At 38.2% G+C, this 18,055-nt stretch overlaps 1 protein-coding gene across 1 annotated transcript; it reads left to right on the top strand.

Annotated features, from left to right (window-relative positions):
• Window positions 1-296: 296 nt before the first annotated feature.
• LOC140238932 (uncharacterized) lies at window positions 297-16,985 on the top strand. Its single transcript, XM_072318829.1, has 14 exons — window positions 297-455; window positions 959-997; window positions 1,538-1,759; window positions 2,329-2,491; window positions 4,009-4,187; window positions 6,442-6,717; window positions 7,528-7,677; window positions 9,366-9,761; window positions 10,420-10,595; window positions 11,110-11,361; window positions 12,318-12,457; window positions 13,947-14,046; window positions 14,790-14,961; window positions 15,706-16,985. Exons 1-14 carry the CDS (start codon window positions 404-406, stop codon window positions 15,825-15,827), a joined length of 2,439 nt encoding a protein of 812 aa, XP_072174930.1. The 5' UTR covers window positions 297-403; the 3' UTR covers window positions 15,828-16,985.
• The last annotated feature ends 1,070 nt before the right edge of the window (window positions 16,986-18,055 follow it).

Genomic DNA, 18,055 nt, shown 5'->3' with positions numbered 1-18,055 from the left:
TGTGTCAGTTTCCGTTTATAATCCAAACCATCTAAGTGATGAAAAAGTGCAGTTTGCCCCTAAAAGGGTTCTTATGACATGGAAGTCCGAGAGAGTAAACTTCTCAAACTTCCGTCCTTGGATAACCAATCAGCAAGCTCACTTAGTTCGCTGTTTTCCCGTTTCTGTATGGCAAACAAGGTTCAAGTAGATGTCTAATGTGGAGGATAGCCAGCGATATCACACAGTATAAATGGCTCCCGTTATTAAGATTTGATTTCAGTCTCCTGTCGTCAACCGTGTGTCAACATCTCCAGTTCTTTTTCAGCTATTCAGAATATTCAGTACTCCAATTTCAGGTTCGAATATACGCTGTTGTTTTTTTCACTCGGGAAGGAGAACTGAAACTCAAAAGGTTCTAATCATGCTAATGGCAAATCGACTGTGTGAAGCAAATCTCTTCTTCCTGATTCTGGGTGGGTATAATTTTGGTAGATGTATATTATTTGTGTGTGTGTGTGTGTGTGTGTGTGTGTGTGTGTCAGTAGTGTTTTGACTTTGAAGTATTACGGACTTTTAGAAAATCACTTGAATTGAGAATGACAAAAAAATAATTTATTTATACTTGATTCAAATACTAAAAAGGATATTGTAAGAAATAAAGTCCCACTTCTTACCTAAAAAGAAAATATATAACTTTGAAAAATGACAATCATAGGTATGTAGCTATTTGAAGTATTAAGGACTTTTAGAGAGTTACTTGAATTGAGAATTAAAAAAAAATGAATTGATTTATATTGTAATTCAAATACCCTCCAAAAAATTGTAAGAAGAAAAGTCCCACTTCTTACATCTAAAGACATAACTTATCAAAATGACAATCATAGTTATATATAGCTATCGTCGTAGGTGCTTTTGCCGAAGATTGGAATAAGTGTTTGAAGTTTGTCTAATTTTGTGCGTAACATTTTTTTTTCAGGAGTCACTGCCATTACATCGGCATGGAGCCATCTTTCAGGTAAGCGAAATATTACGAGTTTGTTGATTTTTTCCCCTTCAAACAGGGATATAAGTCACAGTGCTACGATCATATAAGGGCTCATCCATGGAGCTACAGTTGCTCCATGGATCGACGTTACCGATGGTCCCCAGTGGCCCGCTGCCGCTGAAAAGTAGTGTAGGGAAACAAAATCTATTTTAAGGCAACTAAGATTCAAAAGAGATCTCTGTTTTAGCCTTTATTTCGGCCCACCAAAAATATAGCCCTAACCATCAATAAAGCATTCAGACTGTGTTAGAGCAGGCCACAATAACCACATGAGCATGAGTAATTTAATAAATCTCAAAATCTCCGATGTCATGTATATCCCCCTCTCTCAAAGGTCTGCATTTCATTCTTCTATCTTTGTCCTACATTCTCTTGCTCCTATTCCTTTCCTCTTCCTCCTTTATACTTTTTTCATCTCTCCGATTTATTTCCTCCTGGAATATTTCTCTGACAAAAACTCTTCCTTCGTGAGATGCGTATTGACGAATGTCTTCGCATTGTTCTCTGCAGGAGACGTGACCGTTATTGCAGACGAGAATCGTTTGTACCTGATATCTCACGATTACGAGGGCCCACTACCGCTCTTGGACGAAGCGCAAATAGGCAACCCTGTCGCCGTCGACGTCGACGTCGATATGCATTTCGTTTTCTGGATCGACGGCCTTGCAGATAAGATTAAAAAGGCATCACTCGACGGCATTGAGTACGAAATTATTGCATCAACGAGCGATTGTGAGTATTCACCCGAGATAAGCATATCAGGTTCAAAGCGTGGTTCAATTTTCCCGTGTATACCATACTTTATGTAACAGCAATTAAACAGAAGATCATTCAACGTCTTGCCTCTTCCCGAGTCCGTGCAAAACATGAAATCACATCTGCATAGAAAATCAGTGAAAAGTTCTCTTGCTCACAGAACTGCTTTGTCCTGTATAGCGAGATTTCGTTCGAATCTATTTTTATTTTGTTTTGTTTTGTTTTGTTTTGTTTTGTTTTTGTCCAGTGGTCTGTCCGGGTAGATTGCCGGGCAACTAAAATCTTCAAATCTGAAATTTCGGTGGCCCGAATTAAACGGAAACATAAAAATCCGAATTGTGTTTAAGTACCTGTCGTTCCATAAATCATATTTGTCAATGTGACTGCCAAACGTCAATACAAGGTGTATTAATAATACACTAAACCGTTATATCGATTATGGTTATAACGGCTGCCAATCCCACGTGGTATGTATGCGAACACGTTTATCTCGAATATACGTTGTATGGTATGAATAATCTTTTCTTATCATTTCCTTTCTTTAGCACCAAAGATGATGTCCATTGATATTGATGCTAAGCTTATCTTTTGGACCGAGATCGACACAGACACTATCAAATCCGTGAACTACGACGGTTCTGACCAAAGAACTGTGCTGTCCATGCCCAACAAAGACCCGGTGGGCGTTGTTGTAGATATGGCAAGGAGGTAGGACATACCAATTATTTTATTCAACAGGGCACGAGAAGATAATAAACATGATATATATATATATATATATATATATATATATATATATATAAGGAATATAAAGGATATATACGTCTGAAAACCAGATATCTATGAGGGGATTTCGTTCCAAACGGGGAAATATTGATTCCCCCTTAACGTTTTGACAATGTTTTTCAAAGCCTTATCATTGATCTGGGGCCTGAGGACTGTGCCATCACCACAATATGATTAGGGGATTTTTGCAGGGATGCAAAAAAAAAAAAAAAAATGGGTTTATATGGGTATTGAATGTGCATAGAAAACGGGTCATTTGGGGAATCTATATACATCTTTTGTTTTTTCTAAAAAAGAGTTGTATTTTCTCATTAACATACATTATTTAGTTGCACGAGGCGCATTTTGTACTCTTGTCAGTTCAATTCTGCATTGAACCCAAATTAATGCATAATTTTCAAAAAAGGGCAATATTTACATTTTTTCTGAATACTTTCGTGCTTTTCATCAAATTTCCCTCAAACTTTCATTTATTGTGCATTTCCCCTTATAGCAGGAAATATATTTCCCCTTATGATGTTATATATAATTGTATATGCATATCAAATAGAAACTTATGTACATAATAGATATGAATACAATGAACACCAAAAATTATGTTCTTAATAGCTGATTGAGCAACAACCATCGATTGCCTTTCCAAGATCAAAATAACTCCACTGCTATTGCAGTACAAAATGATGTGATGTGCGAGAAGTACGAGTTTATTCTTTTGGGCTTTGGGGTCTTTTTTTTTGCATTTTTGTTTTAAAAGAAATTTAAGAGAAGGTTCGCGTAAGCTTACAGCGCATCGCAGCATGACCATGGTAGTAGTATGAGTCATTGATATTCCGATATGTTATACTTGCTCTGTGCGGTTGTGGTTAATGATATTATGAAATGATAATTTTTGTTGTTGTTGTTTTTTGTGTGTTTGTTTGTTTTGAAGCTTGTGAAACATTAAAAATCCAATATAAGGTTCTTATTTCAAAACAGATTTCGCTGCTATTCCTTCCTTGCTGTTTGTGCCATTCTATTTTATTGCTGATAGAGAGTTTGAACTTGAGGTAAAGTTTCCGTTATATTCTTCCTTTATGATGGGCCCTACCCCCCCCCCCCCCCCATGGCATTTAACATTTCAATAATATTGAGACGTAGGCCTGAAAATACTCTCTTTAAGTGCACGTTCAATCACCAATGCTTCAGCTATAGTTTTCAAGATCTATTCTGTCTGTAGCATGGCATGTACGAATCAACTTTTATTTGTACGTATTTCTGAAGTTGAAATGAAGTAATAAAATTAAATGCGCCTGTAATTGATCGAAGCAATGAGTATCACTTACCAAGTGTAGAGCTTAACCTGACAAAGTCCGTGCATTGATTCGTTATAAAAAGATTTTGTTATGAATGATATACATGTAATATATAAGTCAACTTTTTATTCTGTTCATTGCGGGCAGAGTGCTCTATTGGTCCACATCGGCACGGAGATGTAGCTACTATGACAGTTACTACCGCTGTAGACGTTACGAAGAATATCGACACATCGGAAAGGTGGACTATGATGGGGCCAACAGTGAGATACTGGTTGAAGAATCCAGTGATTACCTTCCACGTGGCCTTGCGCTTAATGCAGAAGGTAGGGTGTCAAAGTACTATGGAGGGGTGTATCCAGGATTTTTTTCTGGGTTGGTCGCAATCATAATTTTTAAAGACCTTTTTACCAAGAACGATAAATGAATACATCAATACGCACGAGCGTGCATATGATGTTCATGATAATACTCTGCATGTATTTTATGGCCAATTCACACTGGTGGCATTTAACTTCGCGTTGTTTCCATTTTCGTAAAGTTGGGTGAAAAATTGAATTGCCTACAACCTCATAGCGAAACATGATGTCAAATTATAGTATCTGTCACCTCGTTTTCCACGTGTGTCTGTGTGTGTGTCTGTGTGTGTGTGTGTGTGTGTGTTTCTTTCTTATGAGTCTACAGAGATAGACCAAAGGGGGAGGGACACGTGTACATAATCCCCCTCCCACCAAGGGAACTTTTGCACTTTTAAAACTTTTTGATTTGGGCATAGAAAGGGAGGAATATTTTGTAAAAATGTTAATCAAAAATTAAGAAAATCAACTTTTCCAGAATAATGTGAATATCTAACATCTAGTGTTATGGTATCTGTCACCTCTCTGTCCATGTCTGTGTCTTCGCTGTTTGCATATATATGGGGGTGATATCACCCCTTCCACATGAAGAAGTTAATATCTGCAATTGTAGACTTGAATTCAGTGATCTGACACACCTTTATCAGGGGTATATTATTCACATTTCTGATTAAGGAAATGAGAAATTAATTATTACGCACAATGTGAGGGGCTAAATCATGTCTTTCTCCGTATGTGCGTCACTCACCGTTTACCGAGGTAGAAAGGGCAAGAGGGATGGGCGAGATCTCACACAAGGGAGCTCTATACATTTGCAATTTACAGATAAATTCAATAATCTGGTGCACAGCTTTAGTGGATTTCTAAAATGGTTTTTCAGTAAAGAACGTAAGAAAAATGATATTGGGGGATAATTTGATTGACTATCATGGTTCTGTTGCGTCTTGTTCCGAGTGTGTGCCTTTCCCGCTTACATACTCTATGGAGGTACATATAGGACTCACCGGTAATAACAAAATGCACATCATTAACTGGAGAGGTATATCCTCTATAGCGAGATGCAAGAAGATCCCGCAATTAACATGCAAAAACAACAAATAAAGAAAAGAAAAGAAAAATAAGATATTCCTCGATTACTGATCCGAGTTAGAGGAAGCAGGTCAAGGTTTGAGTTTTGTTTCTTTGTTTGTTAGTTAGTTTGTTTGTTTGTTTTTTGGGGGGAGGGGCAACTTTTTTGGCCCTGCCCCCTTTAATACAGCCATGACAGAAACCTAATGGAAGTCAGCCTATAGAAATATAGGCTATTTACATTGTGAAAATTAATGGAAGGCCTATGGGCAGAGTAATCAACACATTACAAAGCCATAAATATATTTAGAATAAGCAAAACGGATATACATGCGATTGTGTATCAATATTTGGCAAGGAATGCAGAGGTTGATTTTTCGTTTTACACATAATCTTAGAGTGGGAATATAAAACATCAAATCTTGACCTCTTTAAATTCAATGCAGTATAGCAGTATATTACAATGTTTATAGTCTCAAACATACCATTTCATTTCATTAGTATTTCGGTTAAATTACTTCCGACATAATATATAATTATGTTTGATGTATCGAATTGCTTTGAAATGGCTTTGAAATTTGCAATCAGGAATTGCTGGCAGACAGGAAAATCAACTACAGTTCTGCTTGAAGCAGATGTCAGGCTCAGTTTTCTTTAGAATGGCTAGATTGTGCTAGAAATTACGTCATGCATTTGACATTGTTTTAAACTCATTGATAGTACTTGATGTTTATGTGATTGCGGAAAGAGCTTTGAAAAACGTGGAGCTTCTGGTAGCTCGGGTGGGTCGTACAACCCTAACGACCCTCCCCCTTTTTCATACACCCATGCAATGTAAGCGATGTTTCTTGACCCAAAATTTGTGGAAATAAAAAAAAAGACCAATAACCTCTTTCAAATCATTAGTTTCTTCATGTTGATATAAGACATGTTCTATCGACCATTATTGTTGCTACTACATGTATGTTGTTCTGGAGGATTCTTTCAATCTCAAGAGCATCTCATTCTGTAACAGGAACAAGAGGACTAACCAAAATTAATATTACGAGTTATAGTTTATTAAAAGCGTACAATTACAAAATCATGAAACAAACCAAAGCTTAACTAAGCAAGCTGCATTGTTGTCTACAACCATGTTTGTTTGCCCTAAACACAGGAACTGTACTATATTGGTGCAGCTATGACGACAGCGATGGTCTTATTAACGTCATAAAGTCTCTCGACCTAGCCGAAGAAGAGCCGAGCACCTTTGCAGTCCACTCGGCATCCTGCTGGGGCGTGGCTTGGTTCGAAGATGAGGTCACTTGGGTAGATTCTCGGCGCGCCTCACTTTGGGAAAAACATGTAAACAGATCTACTTCGACTCAAGTCGATACCCAAGAAGATCTCACCGCCCCCTTGGATGTTTTCAGGGGGCATCTAACCCCACAAGGTAGGTCCTACGGTCTGTAACTGAGGGGGGGGGGGGGGGGACTACGAATATTGTGCATACTCTCCTTTGAATACCGTAACAATCGCTCTGCAACAGTAAGATCATAGGTGTTATGCTACGTAATATTGTATCATTCCATATCATTCACATTGTGTTATTTTGTACGTTATTATAGGTAAGTCCCAATTTTCTCCATTGTGTATATGTATAGAAAATTCTTCTCTATCTTCATTGATGTGTTCTTTTCATTGTTCATTCATTTCATTGTTGTGCATACTTAATTCCTTGATAGCTTCGTAAAACACAGATTAATTGTATCGATTACGCACGAACATACAAATAACACTAACAAAGATGGAAATCGCGCAATTTGATATTACGTTGTGTATCACGAAAATCAATTTTTCCCGTAACTCTCCCGAGAACTTGGATTCATGATTGCACAAATTCTTGTACGCACACACACACACACACATAAAGTTATATATATATATATGTGTATATATACATACATATATATATATATATATATATATATATATATATATATAATACACACACACATATACATATATGTATTGATACATCTTGTATACATTGATTGTACATTATAAAATTATAGATGATAATGCAAGAGAGAGAGAGAGAGAGAGAGAGGAATAGGTTGAGAGAGAGATCTATGCCTTCATCCACGCAGCATACTCAATCATAATTGTCCACCTGTCCTGACGTCTCCAATGTTTATTTAGATATATTTACTTGAATTTTTAAACGTATATTTTGTGTGTGTATGTGTGTGTGTGTTTTAAGACATGGAAAACTGGCACTGTGACTTCACGTACGGTCAATGTGGGTGGCGCAATGCGAAGGTCAATGAAGTAGACTGGACCAGACAAAGCGGGCAGATGGCGGCGAACAGCAGCGGAGGACCCGAGGTTGATCACACCAGTAGAACCGCAGGTTAGTTAAGCTTTTATAGTTCTCGTTTCATTTATCATAAGCATGGAAACTGAATTTTGCCAAGCAATGAACCACACAAGGGCGCCGGAAATGGGGGGAGGGGGGATCGCAGTGGCTGTGGCTGGAGTGGCTGAAACATAACCTTTATAGTAAACCTTAAATTTTTCATTTTGTTCTCTACTTTCTAGCAGTATATGAATATTTTTCTATTGTTCGATCACGTTCAAGCTTTTAATGAATACATTTCACTTAAATGGCAAAGTGAAAGTAGCTAGCTCGTTCTGCCCTTGCGTATAGTGAAATGAAAAAAAAAATCATAAGTCATTATCATAGTCCTTCGAAGTGATTTTTATTCTTTGTTAAATTCTTCAGAAATGGAATTCAATATGCTCTATCAAAGCGACTTTTATACTCTGTTTTAACAAAAAGTCCCTACCGTGGAAGGCAGTACCCCCCTCAAACACCCTCCCCCCGCTCGGTCGCTTCGCTCCCTCACCGAGGATCTCACATCATCACATTATTATGTTTATACTCCAATATGTTATGATCATAATCCTTCCAACTGACTTTTCCAATATGTCAATTCCATAGAAATTTGCTTTTAAATGCTCTATAAACGCGACTTTTATACTCTCTTTTTACAAAAAAAAAAAAAAAGTCCCTACCGTTGGAGAGTTTTTTCCCCCTCCCACACCCTCCCCCGCTCGGTCATTTCGCCGAGGATCTCAAATTGTCACATTAATGTGCCCCCGTCGAGATTTTGCTCCCCCCCCCAAAAAAAAAAAAACAACAACAACAACAACAACAACAACAACCAACAAACAACAAAACAAAACAAAGCAAAACAAAAAAAAAGCAGCAGTGTTCTGGCGCACTTGCAACCAAAAATTGGGATTGGATTCAGATTAGATCTAGTTGGAAAGAATGTAACATCTACAGATGTATTCTAGAACATGGCAAGGTTGGGCGCAAGATATTGTTCACAAATGGCTGAGTGAAACACGTCCTAACTTCTGAGGATTGATTGGATCCCAAACTTTCCCCTATAAGATTAGCTGAATTGAACTTGGGATTGATTTTAGAGCTTAGTTAAGAAGTCCCGGTTGTTTCAAAGTACTGAAAAAAAAAAAAATATATATATATATTCTATACAGAAAATAGTTCAAGAACTGTACCGGTGCGTATGAAAAGCAGATATCGACTTTGAAAAGCAAAATAACATTTCAGACATACATGTAATGATAATGAACAGCCTGATGAAGGGCGCCCAAAGAAATTATGGTGCAAGGCATAGAAATAGATCCAAATAAGAGCGCTGAATGTCATTTGTCAATAGTTAACCCCCAGATTGTGAGTGGAAAGCATTAATATAGTGATTATGATGATGATGATTACTATTGTTATCATAATTATGGTAGTAGTAGTAGTAATAATAATAATGATAATTATAATAATTGTAATCATCATCATTGTGATCATGATCATGATAAGTATTTAATAATGATAATGATAATAATAACAATAATAATAATAATAATAATAATAATAATAATAACAATAATAACAATAATAACAATAATAAATTATCATTATTGTCATTATATTCCAATTACTATAGTTATTATAGTTATTATAGTACCACTACTAAGACTATCATAAACATCATCATTACTTAAATCTGTTTGAAGATGGCAGGTACATGTTCGTGGATACGTTGCACGGAGCCGTCGAAAATCAGATTGCCACTCTGGTCAGCCCACCAGTGCGCGCTTCCGAGTCGGAGCCGCTCTGCTTCCGTTACTGGTATCACATGAACAACGTTGTCAACGGTTCCCTCAAGGTCTTCTTCCAGCCCGAAGATGATGTAGGAGAATATCTTCAGTACGAGGCGCACGACAACCATGACCACGGACCGACCCAGCTCCTTCGCTCCGTGTTCGGCGGTCATCTCGACGAGTGGATCGGCGGCGAGGCGGAGGTCAGAGCCACGGGGTTCGGAAGGATTCTCCTTGTGGTCACGGTTGGTGACCCTGAAGCCAACGAGGTCGCTGTCGATGGCGTGTCTTATGGCAAATGTTCAGAAGGTATGGAGGTTTATGCCCAATCGAATAAGCTATAACGAGTTAGATAAACCATTGCGCACAGCACCAAACATAAGCAATAAAAAGTTAGTGCAATCTTTTTTTTTTTTTTTTTTTTTGCTTGATTTCGGTCAAATTAAAGAAAGTTTCAATGTTTCACACACTTTCAATGAAACGATTTTGCTGTGTTTTACTACGCGATATGCACAAAGTTACTCAAAAAGACGGGAAAAAGGTAAACATATGGCACCAACAGCTATTCTAACTTGATTGCGTGCCGGCAGGCGATTTATTGTCTTTGAACCTATTTCTCCAGAGACTCCAGATAAAATAAATCAAACAAACAAACAAACAAACAAAACAAAACAAAACAGAAACCAAACAAACTCTGTAATTCCAGATCCTGCGGATTTTCATTCGATGATGTTACAATAATGTTTCCTGTCATTTTATTTAGCTTTCATCGATGCAGTAAAGTCACCTTGAGCACTGAGTGTGTTTTAACTTAAAATTGCCCGAGTTCTATATAAAAGAGGTAGTTTGTATAACAAACGAATGAAATTTTTATCAAGGCACGTGTAATTATTGCTCATTGTACTTCCGTTTGCATGAGACATATCTTCATTTCCCTTATCGTGCAATAACTTGATTCCGTTTTCAGCGACACGACTCACGTGCGGAGCCACCTCGATGACCATGTACCTCGACCGCGCCAGACTCGGAATCCTTTCCGATGACGAAATTACTTTCTTAGACTCCGATTGCCACGGCGTCGAGCACGACCACGATACGATCTCGATTACGACGGACTACAATGATTGTGGCACGGTCCCGACGGTAAGGATCTTGGCAGTCTTGGAAAAGAAGTGTATTTATAATAATTTCCCGCAATGCATCGGCATTTCTCAACAAATTGTCTTTCATACAAATGCATAGTGTGAGGATCGAAATTACCAGACTGCGAATAGTTATTGCCAAGTAATGATAAACCACCATCACCTACGCCAAACTATTTATTTATGTACATACAGATGCTTTTGTTAACAAAAGTCGTTAACATCCTAGCCAATGCTTCCGTTACCACATAATGACTTGACGAATAAAGCCCGGCTTTGTCGTACATTGCTATGTTTTCATCTCTATATTCGTGATGTTTCAATCATCAGTGCATTTAGCACTTCATTCGATTTTTTTTCTTACCTTTATAATCATCATGCACATAGACACTCATACTAACACTCACATACACACAAATACACACATTACGGCAGAGACAGTAGAGGCATGAATATCAACAAGTCTGTCTATCGAATGCTTCAATGTCTTCGCGTCAAAATTCTCGTTGAACCAGGAGCACGAGGACTACATCACCTTCTCGAACAAGGTGCACGTGCGGACCGGATCGGGCATCCGGAATAGCGACATCGATATCAAGCTCAACTGCTCCATGGGGCGGAACTACCGGGTGGACATGTCGTACCTCTCCCACGCTTGGCTCAAATTCGTGAAGGAGGACGAGTACGGGAATTTCTCCGTCATGATCCGCCAGTTCCACGACGAGGGCTTCGGGAGTCCATTCCCGTTTAACAGCTACCCGCAAGAGGTATATGAGATGATAAAAATAAAATGCCCGTAATCCATGACCCCGTGACATTCAACACATGACATAATATGCATGATATTGCATGAGTGGAATCTTAATTCTCAGTCATTGCTATGATGCATTCAGTTCGCACTATAGCTTTCCATAGTAAAGGGGAATTGTATCCGCCAAAATTATGTGAGTTCAGTAATGAAATAAATAAAATGAGCAGAAAACATCAGCGAAGCTCTCGGAAATTTCGACAAGAAATTCGAAAGCTTGAAGTGGCATGGTACTAGTCCCACGTGTCGTCATTCCTGGATTTGAAGTCTTCAACTTTACAGTTGTACATTAAACAATTCAAGATTCCACAACCAAACATTTTCAAGTAGTCTTGCGATGACTTATGGCGGCCTACCGGGCGACGAGGCGGAGACATCAAGGAGATATCGTGGGGACGTCAAGGAGACGTCTCTTGGACGTCATGGAGACGTCTCCCCAACTGACGTTGTGACCTTGTTTAGTGACTTCTCGGACAGTCGGACGTTGGCCTAGAATATTGCCTTTTTAAAGTGCAGCGCAAGCCTTTAGATTTTCAATATTTCGAGTCGCACATGGTAATCGCCGGCGACTTACCAGTGGAGGCAGCTGCGGGGCCGACGTTTCCTCCTGTGGAACAGGCTGATATAGTGTGAGGAAATAAAAATCATCTTTGTTTGTGTAATAGGATGATTAGTGTATCATAGGTACAAGACAATAACAATAACAGAGACGATCTTGGGAGCTCTTTTGTATTTTTGATGTGCCTAAAGCAATTAGAGACATTCTTTACTCTCATGGATAGGCCTATCGCTGGTGGGGAGGTGCCCAGTCGATATCATATGTGAAAAAAAAAAAACCAAACCTAACCAGTCTGGGATCATTAAATTTTCATAAATTTTACATTTTCATGATTGGCTCCCATTTGCTTCTTTCAGGTGGCGGAGAGCGATAACATCTATATCGCCACGGAAATGTCCTTCGTAGCTGATGTAGTAGAATCGAAGAACGTCCGTTGCTGGGCAACAGAATCGCCCGATCCTACTGACAGCGTTCGTCATGAACTGATCGTGGAAGGGTAAATCATAATTATAGCAGGGACTATTGGTTGGAAATGAATGTACAGTATGCCTTCAATTGTTGACTTGACGTTTGAAAAGTAACACAGAGATTTGTTAAAGGTACAAATAATCTCAGAACTGCAGTGTCCTGGCTAATGAGAAAGTGAGTAATCGTCCCTGAGAGAGAGAGAGAGAGGGAGAGAGAGGTGGAGAAATCGCACTGCAGACTAAACCAACCGTTCTGAAATCTCGGTAAAGGTGACCGTCCTTTCCGATTGTAGTCCAGAAAAGGGCAATCGGTAATCGACCTGTCGAGGAGAAATTTGGAATTTGAAAACAACTATGCGACCTTCGTGAAATGAAATGGGTGATAATGAGATGGGTTATAAAATAATCTTTCGGAGACTAGCATGGCAATGTAGAATACCAGTGGAAATCCGACCTCTGCATTGTAAGTACCAGCGCGTAAAAGTACGCCTTATAATATGACTGGCAGCCTCGACAAAGATACAGGTGGGCTTCTGTGGGTGGCGTGTTTCTTTTCTTTATTAAACTAATGGAATATAGTAAAAAAACAAACAAACAAACAAAAAAACCACAGACATGCACACTGCACAGAAGAAATATAATTCCATGGACAAAGATACAGGTGAGCTTCTGTGGATGGCGTGTTTCTTTTCTTTATTAAACTAATGGAATATAGTAAAAAAAAAAAAAAAAAATCCCACAGACATGCACACTGTACTGTCAACGCGAGAAGAAAAATAATTCCATGGAAGTTTTTTTTTTTTTTTCCCCCAGTATGAATGATAATTTCACTGATTAACCAATGCCTTGACTGCAAGTTAATGAAACCAGGAACAGTTACAATGTCTCGAAGGAAAAGGACAAAACAAACAAATAAACATATAAATACAAAACTAAACAAAAAATTATCAATTTCAATTTCAGTTCTATTTTCGTATTTGTCGATGGAAAATACATGATTTTTATATAACGAAATATAATAATAATAAATATAATACAGAATGTCGGCTTGGATATACACAAAAGGAAATAGGAATACAAACAAAATACATAGCGGTCGATGTGTAATTTTCTATCAAAGTAAAGGATGCAAAGAGAAATAGGATGGAACCTACTAAAAAGCAAAGCTTGTTGAGTGTAGGTCCCAAAAAAATAAAACGTTTGGTCGTAAAACTAATGAAGGGCAATCTTAACATACTGAAATGTATTCTTCATCAGATGGTAGGAAATAACACATAGTCAATGATACCTTACTTTTTGCACAAAAAAAAAAAAATATTCTTCTAACACAATATGATAACAGAAATCCCGCATTTTCCTATAATCCTCATTGTGGTTTTTTCAGCAAGTTTGATCGCAAATATCTCAAACTCGCAAAAAATGAAGTCATTTTCGATTAAACTGTTAGAATATACATGAACAACAAAGGCCTGCATTAAATTGTTGTTGTTTTTTTCACGCTTTTTTTTTACCACACAGATGCCCGGTGGACAGGAGCGTACGTGTGTTTCCTTCACCCAATCCAAGCGTGCAGCCCTTCTCCTTCAGAGGTTTCTCGTTCGGTGGCGACCTGGAGTTGGTAATCAAAAGCTAAGTCTGTTTTCGCAGGCAAAATGATATCCACGTCTTATTTTGATGACACATGGTAGTCATTGCTGCAACTTTTTTTTTTTCAGAAACGTTATTTTTGTCAGAGTTCTTACAAGGGATAGCCGGTTTTACCGTCTTGTTCTTTACCTTTTGAGGGGAATCCTCGTGTTTAGATAATAATTATTAATGTCCTTTCGAACTGGGCATATCGCTACACACCGTGCGAAAGAAATGGATGTAAAGCGAGGGGAAATTGTTATTGTTATTATTGTTATTATCTATTCGACAAGGTAAAGAACATAGGATACATATCATAAACATTACAACCATGACACAAAAACCAGAATGAACATTACAAAGGATACACTGTACTGTACACGTTACACAAAATTAAAATGAAATGAATGGAGACTACATGAGGGTCAGGGCACACAAAAGTAAATACTATTGCCCATAGGCATGTGAACCCACACATGTTGCCCCAAAGAAACAATCATTAAAAATATATCCCTCAACCCCGATCCCCACCCCTTAACACCATAGCCCATATCAGACATCATCAAAGAGCAGATAAAAATGCCAATAATAAGAGGTTACATCTTGTCATTTCTCCCATTTCAACAAAAGGAAAGCATGTGATGAAATACGACAATATCGCAAATTGATATCAAAGTGAAATCCTCATGGTTCTTACCCACTATTGAAATAATCTTCGTGATTTTTGTTCGGCAGGTGTACGTCCATTGTGACGTCATTGTGTGCCACCAATCCGACGAGAGTGCGTGTGTCACTGACTGCAGGAGCACCTCTAGACGCCAGAGACGAGAGTCTCGCATGCGACGAGAAGCGAGCTCTGGACCGCACACTGTTTCCCAGGGGCCGTTCGTGTTCAGGAGGGCTCGAGGTTAGTTTAACCATTGTTAACCGTCTTCTCTGTTTGGTTGCAAACTTCATGTAACATGCGTGGACACAGGCTACTTTCAGAGCCTGTAGCTTTTTATGTCAATTTTCTTTTTCAATGCCATGAATGCATTTCCCAACTTTTAAAAAGAGAATACAATATACAACCAAAAAGGAAACAGTGTTACAAGGATTTTTGGTATACGTAGGAACCTGACAAACCTGTTAACATCCAGTGAATCCCCACCTTAAACAAAACTATGGGACCCATATTCTATTAGGACCACTTTGTTCAGTTGTTTGGCTTTGCTTTTGGATGCCCCAGTCATTCAGAACCAATTTTCTTCATGTAAAACTTTAATTCCTCTTACAGTGTATAGGCTCTTTGAAATTCTCCTACTTTGTACAATTGGTTTCTAATCTCTTTGAGAAAAAAAAAAGAGAGTTTAAACATGAATCTCCATTTTAACCCAAAGTGTACCATCCATTTCAAAGAATATTGCGCAACACTTTTTTGTGTTGATTTTTGCTCTTCGTTCTCCTTTTTCTCTCTGTTCTCCTGTCTCTCTCACTTTCTCTCTCAGTCTATTATACACACACGAACATACCACGCTCTCACATTGAAGATAAGGTAGACCTATAGCCACTTAGATACTTCACACAGAAATATAAATAGATATAAAGATATGGTAACATAGGCAGTTACACATAAATATTATATCTCAACTCTGTTTCCCTTCGATTTCAGGAGGTTCACCAGGGATCATGAGTAGCCTTCTCGTCGTGGCATGCGCATGCGTGGTACTTCTCCTTGCAGCTGTGGTAGCGCTCTTGCGAACTCGTAACCACGCTCCTTCCGTCGGTGTATAAGAAAATTTAATCATCCAAGACGAATCATTTTGACGGCGTTATTTAATATCGTTGGTTACTAGTCATTGTTACTTCAGCATTCAGCATAAGCAGAAAAAACACATAAAGACAACAATAACGAGAAACTGATGAAGGCATTCACCCCGGAAACATAGTGAAAACTGGGCTCGAGCAGAATCCTGGTCCCCACAGTTCAAGGACTCTTGGAAGTGTAGACATGATATATGTACTTTTTTTCAGTGTACTCTGTTGAGTCTTTACATCATAGTTAAAGGGATTGTATAGTTTTGGCTGAGATCTAACTTCAGATTTCTAACATTTTTGGTGAGATAATGAGAAACCTCTTATAAAATGTGAACGGGCGTGTAATTCCAAGAGGAACGTTTATTTGATGAAAATTTGTTTTGGAATGGCCGAGATATCCAAAACCGCCGAGCAATCCTAATAAAAGGTGGGACTCACCTTTTATTACGGTTGTTTTATTTTACTTCGTTTTTGGATAGCTCAGACATTTCAAAACCGCTTGTCATCATATAAACTTTAAATTCATATTAGAATGGTATGATCTATACTTGTTTCACGAGTTGTGTCTTGGTACCTCAATTCTCGTCTCAACCAATACTGTACCATCCCTTTCATCCACTGTGGTTGAAAATATTGTTATAGAAATCAATTCCTGTCAATGCACCAATTCTTAACATAACAGTAAATCCGAAAGTAGAGTGGGTTGATTCATATACACCTGTATTCCCATAGATATAGTTATTTTCCGCGACTTGCGACACTCTAAAAATAGTGGTTGCTCCCTGCAATTATTGTGCTTGAAAATGAAATATGGCACATAGATAGAATACTTTACGTCATTTCGTTCCAAAATGACTACAGCGAATGGCACAGGTAGACTATACAATCATGGTTTCCGGTAACATAGTTAGAATTCATCCTTCTTTCTATTTTCTCTTTCTTTTCTTCTTTCTCGTATCTTATAATGTATTTTCGACGGGATATTCCTTTACTTTAATGCAGCCAGATATGACTTTGATTTCAACACTGAGTTTCATTTCTGTGGCCATACAATATTTAAGCTACTGATATATTTACGATTACGATGTGACATTAAGAATCAATAGTCCTAGAAACATCGTGGTGTTAAATGATGAATGCATTTATGCTGTTGTTAGTGAATTAGTGTTTGTGTAGTGTAGAAAAGAAGTTGCACTAAACTTTGATATGCATAAACACTATGTCAGTTTCCCTTTACTGTAACGTTGACATTGGCAACAGTAATGATGTATTACCATGAGTAGATGTGTGTGTTTGTCCTGTTTGTGTGTACGTGTGTATGTCTGAAGAAGGTTGACAGTTGGTATACCGCACATAAAATTAGAAGAACTAATAGAGAGTGGAATATTCAAAGAGCTGCTGGACCGGCCCTTGAATATACAAAGTACATTGTATAATGTAAATATGTGGCTGTAATATAATCACAATAGGCTAACATACACACATACCCGCACACACATACGCACTCACACATACACACATAGTTTACTTTAATTGTAATAACAAAAAAAAAAATCAAGACACCACAATTAAGTAGTTGTTTGCACGGGTAGCTACATATCATGTAAGCACTTTGTTTCTTTTTCGGACTAACAAACCTGTAGAATAACGTACATCACCCATGATTACAACTACGGCAAATCCTAATCAGTGTTCTCTTCAATTAGGTCATGGGGGGGGGGGGGGAGCGAGGTCAAGTTCTGCTATCCATTGCTACCTGATGTTCCCACGTTCAGAAAGCGTGATATGGAATTTATTTTAAAAAGTGTTTGTGAAAAGTAAAGTTATCTTCTGGGTTTTGCAACAAGTTTCATGGATTTCTTTGAGTTTGCATGCGGAGTATGTGTCAATGTTTGGTGGAACTTCCCCGCTACCGAAACTTTCCCTCTTTATGGTTCAATGTCTATCCTGGATTGTTTTGTCGGTTTCTACAAAGTGGGAAGAAATTGCGATAATGCTTTTTGGACGCGTTACAGTTTCCGTCTTCACATGGGACTGATAACACAAGTAATCCTAAATGTTAACACAGGATTCAGGTATAACCTTTTATAAGGCCATGAGCTCACGATTCAATTTCCTACAAAATTGAAGTCGTCTTCCCTGTACGAATATTTACAGGAAGGGAATGAAATGGTAAAGACAATGCTCGTAAGGCATTTTGTGAC

This window comes from Diadema setosum, chromosome 15, assembly GCF_964275005.1.
Source record: "Diadema setosum chromosome 15, eeDiaSeto1, whole genome shotgun sequence".
Taxonomy (NCBI): Eukaryota; Metazoa; Echinodermata; class Echinoidea; order Diadematoida; family Diadematidae; genus Diadema; species Diadema setosum.
This window is presented reverse-complemented; position numbering and strand designations above follow the sequence as displayed.

What these genes read in the sequence shown, in the direction of transcription:
- LOC140238932 (XM_072318829.1), top strand. Translation starts at nt 404, where the DNA reads ATGCTAATGGCAAATCGACTGTGTGAAGCAAATCTCTTCTTCCTGATT. An exon ending in GGGGCATCTAACCCCACAAG is followed by an intron (nt 6,718 to 7,527) that starts GTAGGTCCTACG and finishes GTGTGTTTTAAG; the next exon opens with ACATGGAAAACTGGCACTGT. An exon ending in ATTGTGGCACGGTCCCGACG is followed by an intron (nt 10,596 to 11,109) that starts GTAAGGATCTTG and finishes TCGTTGAACCAG; the next exon opens with GAGCACGAGGACTACATCAC.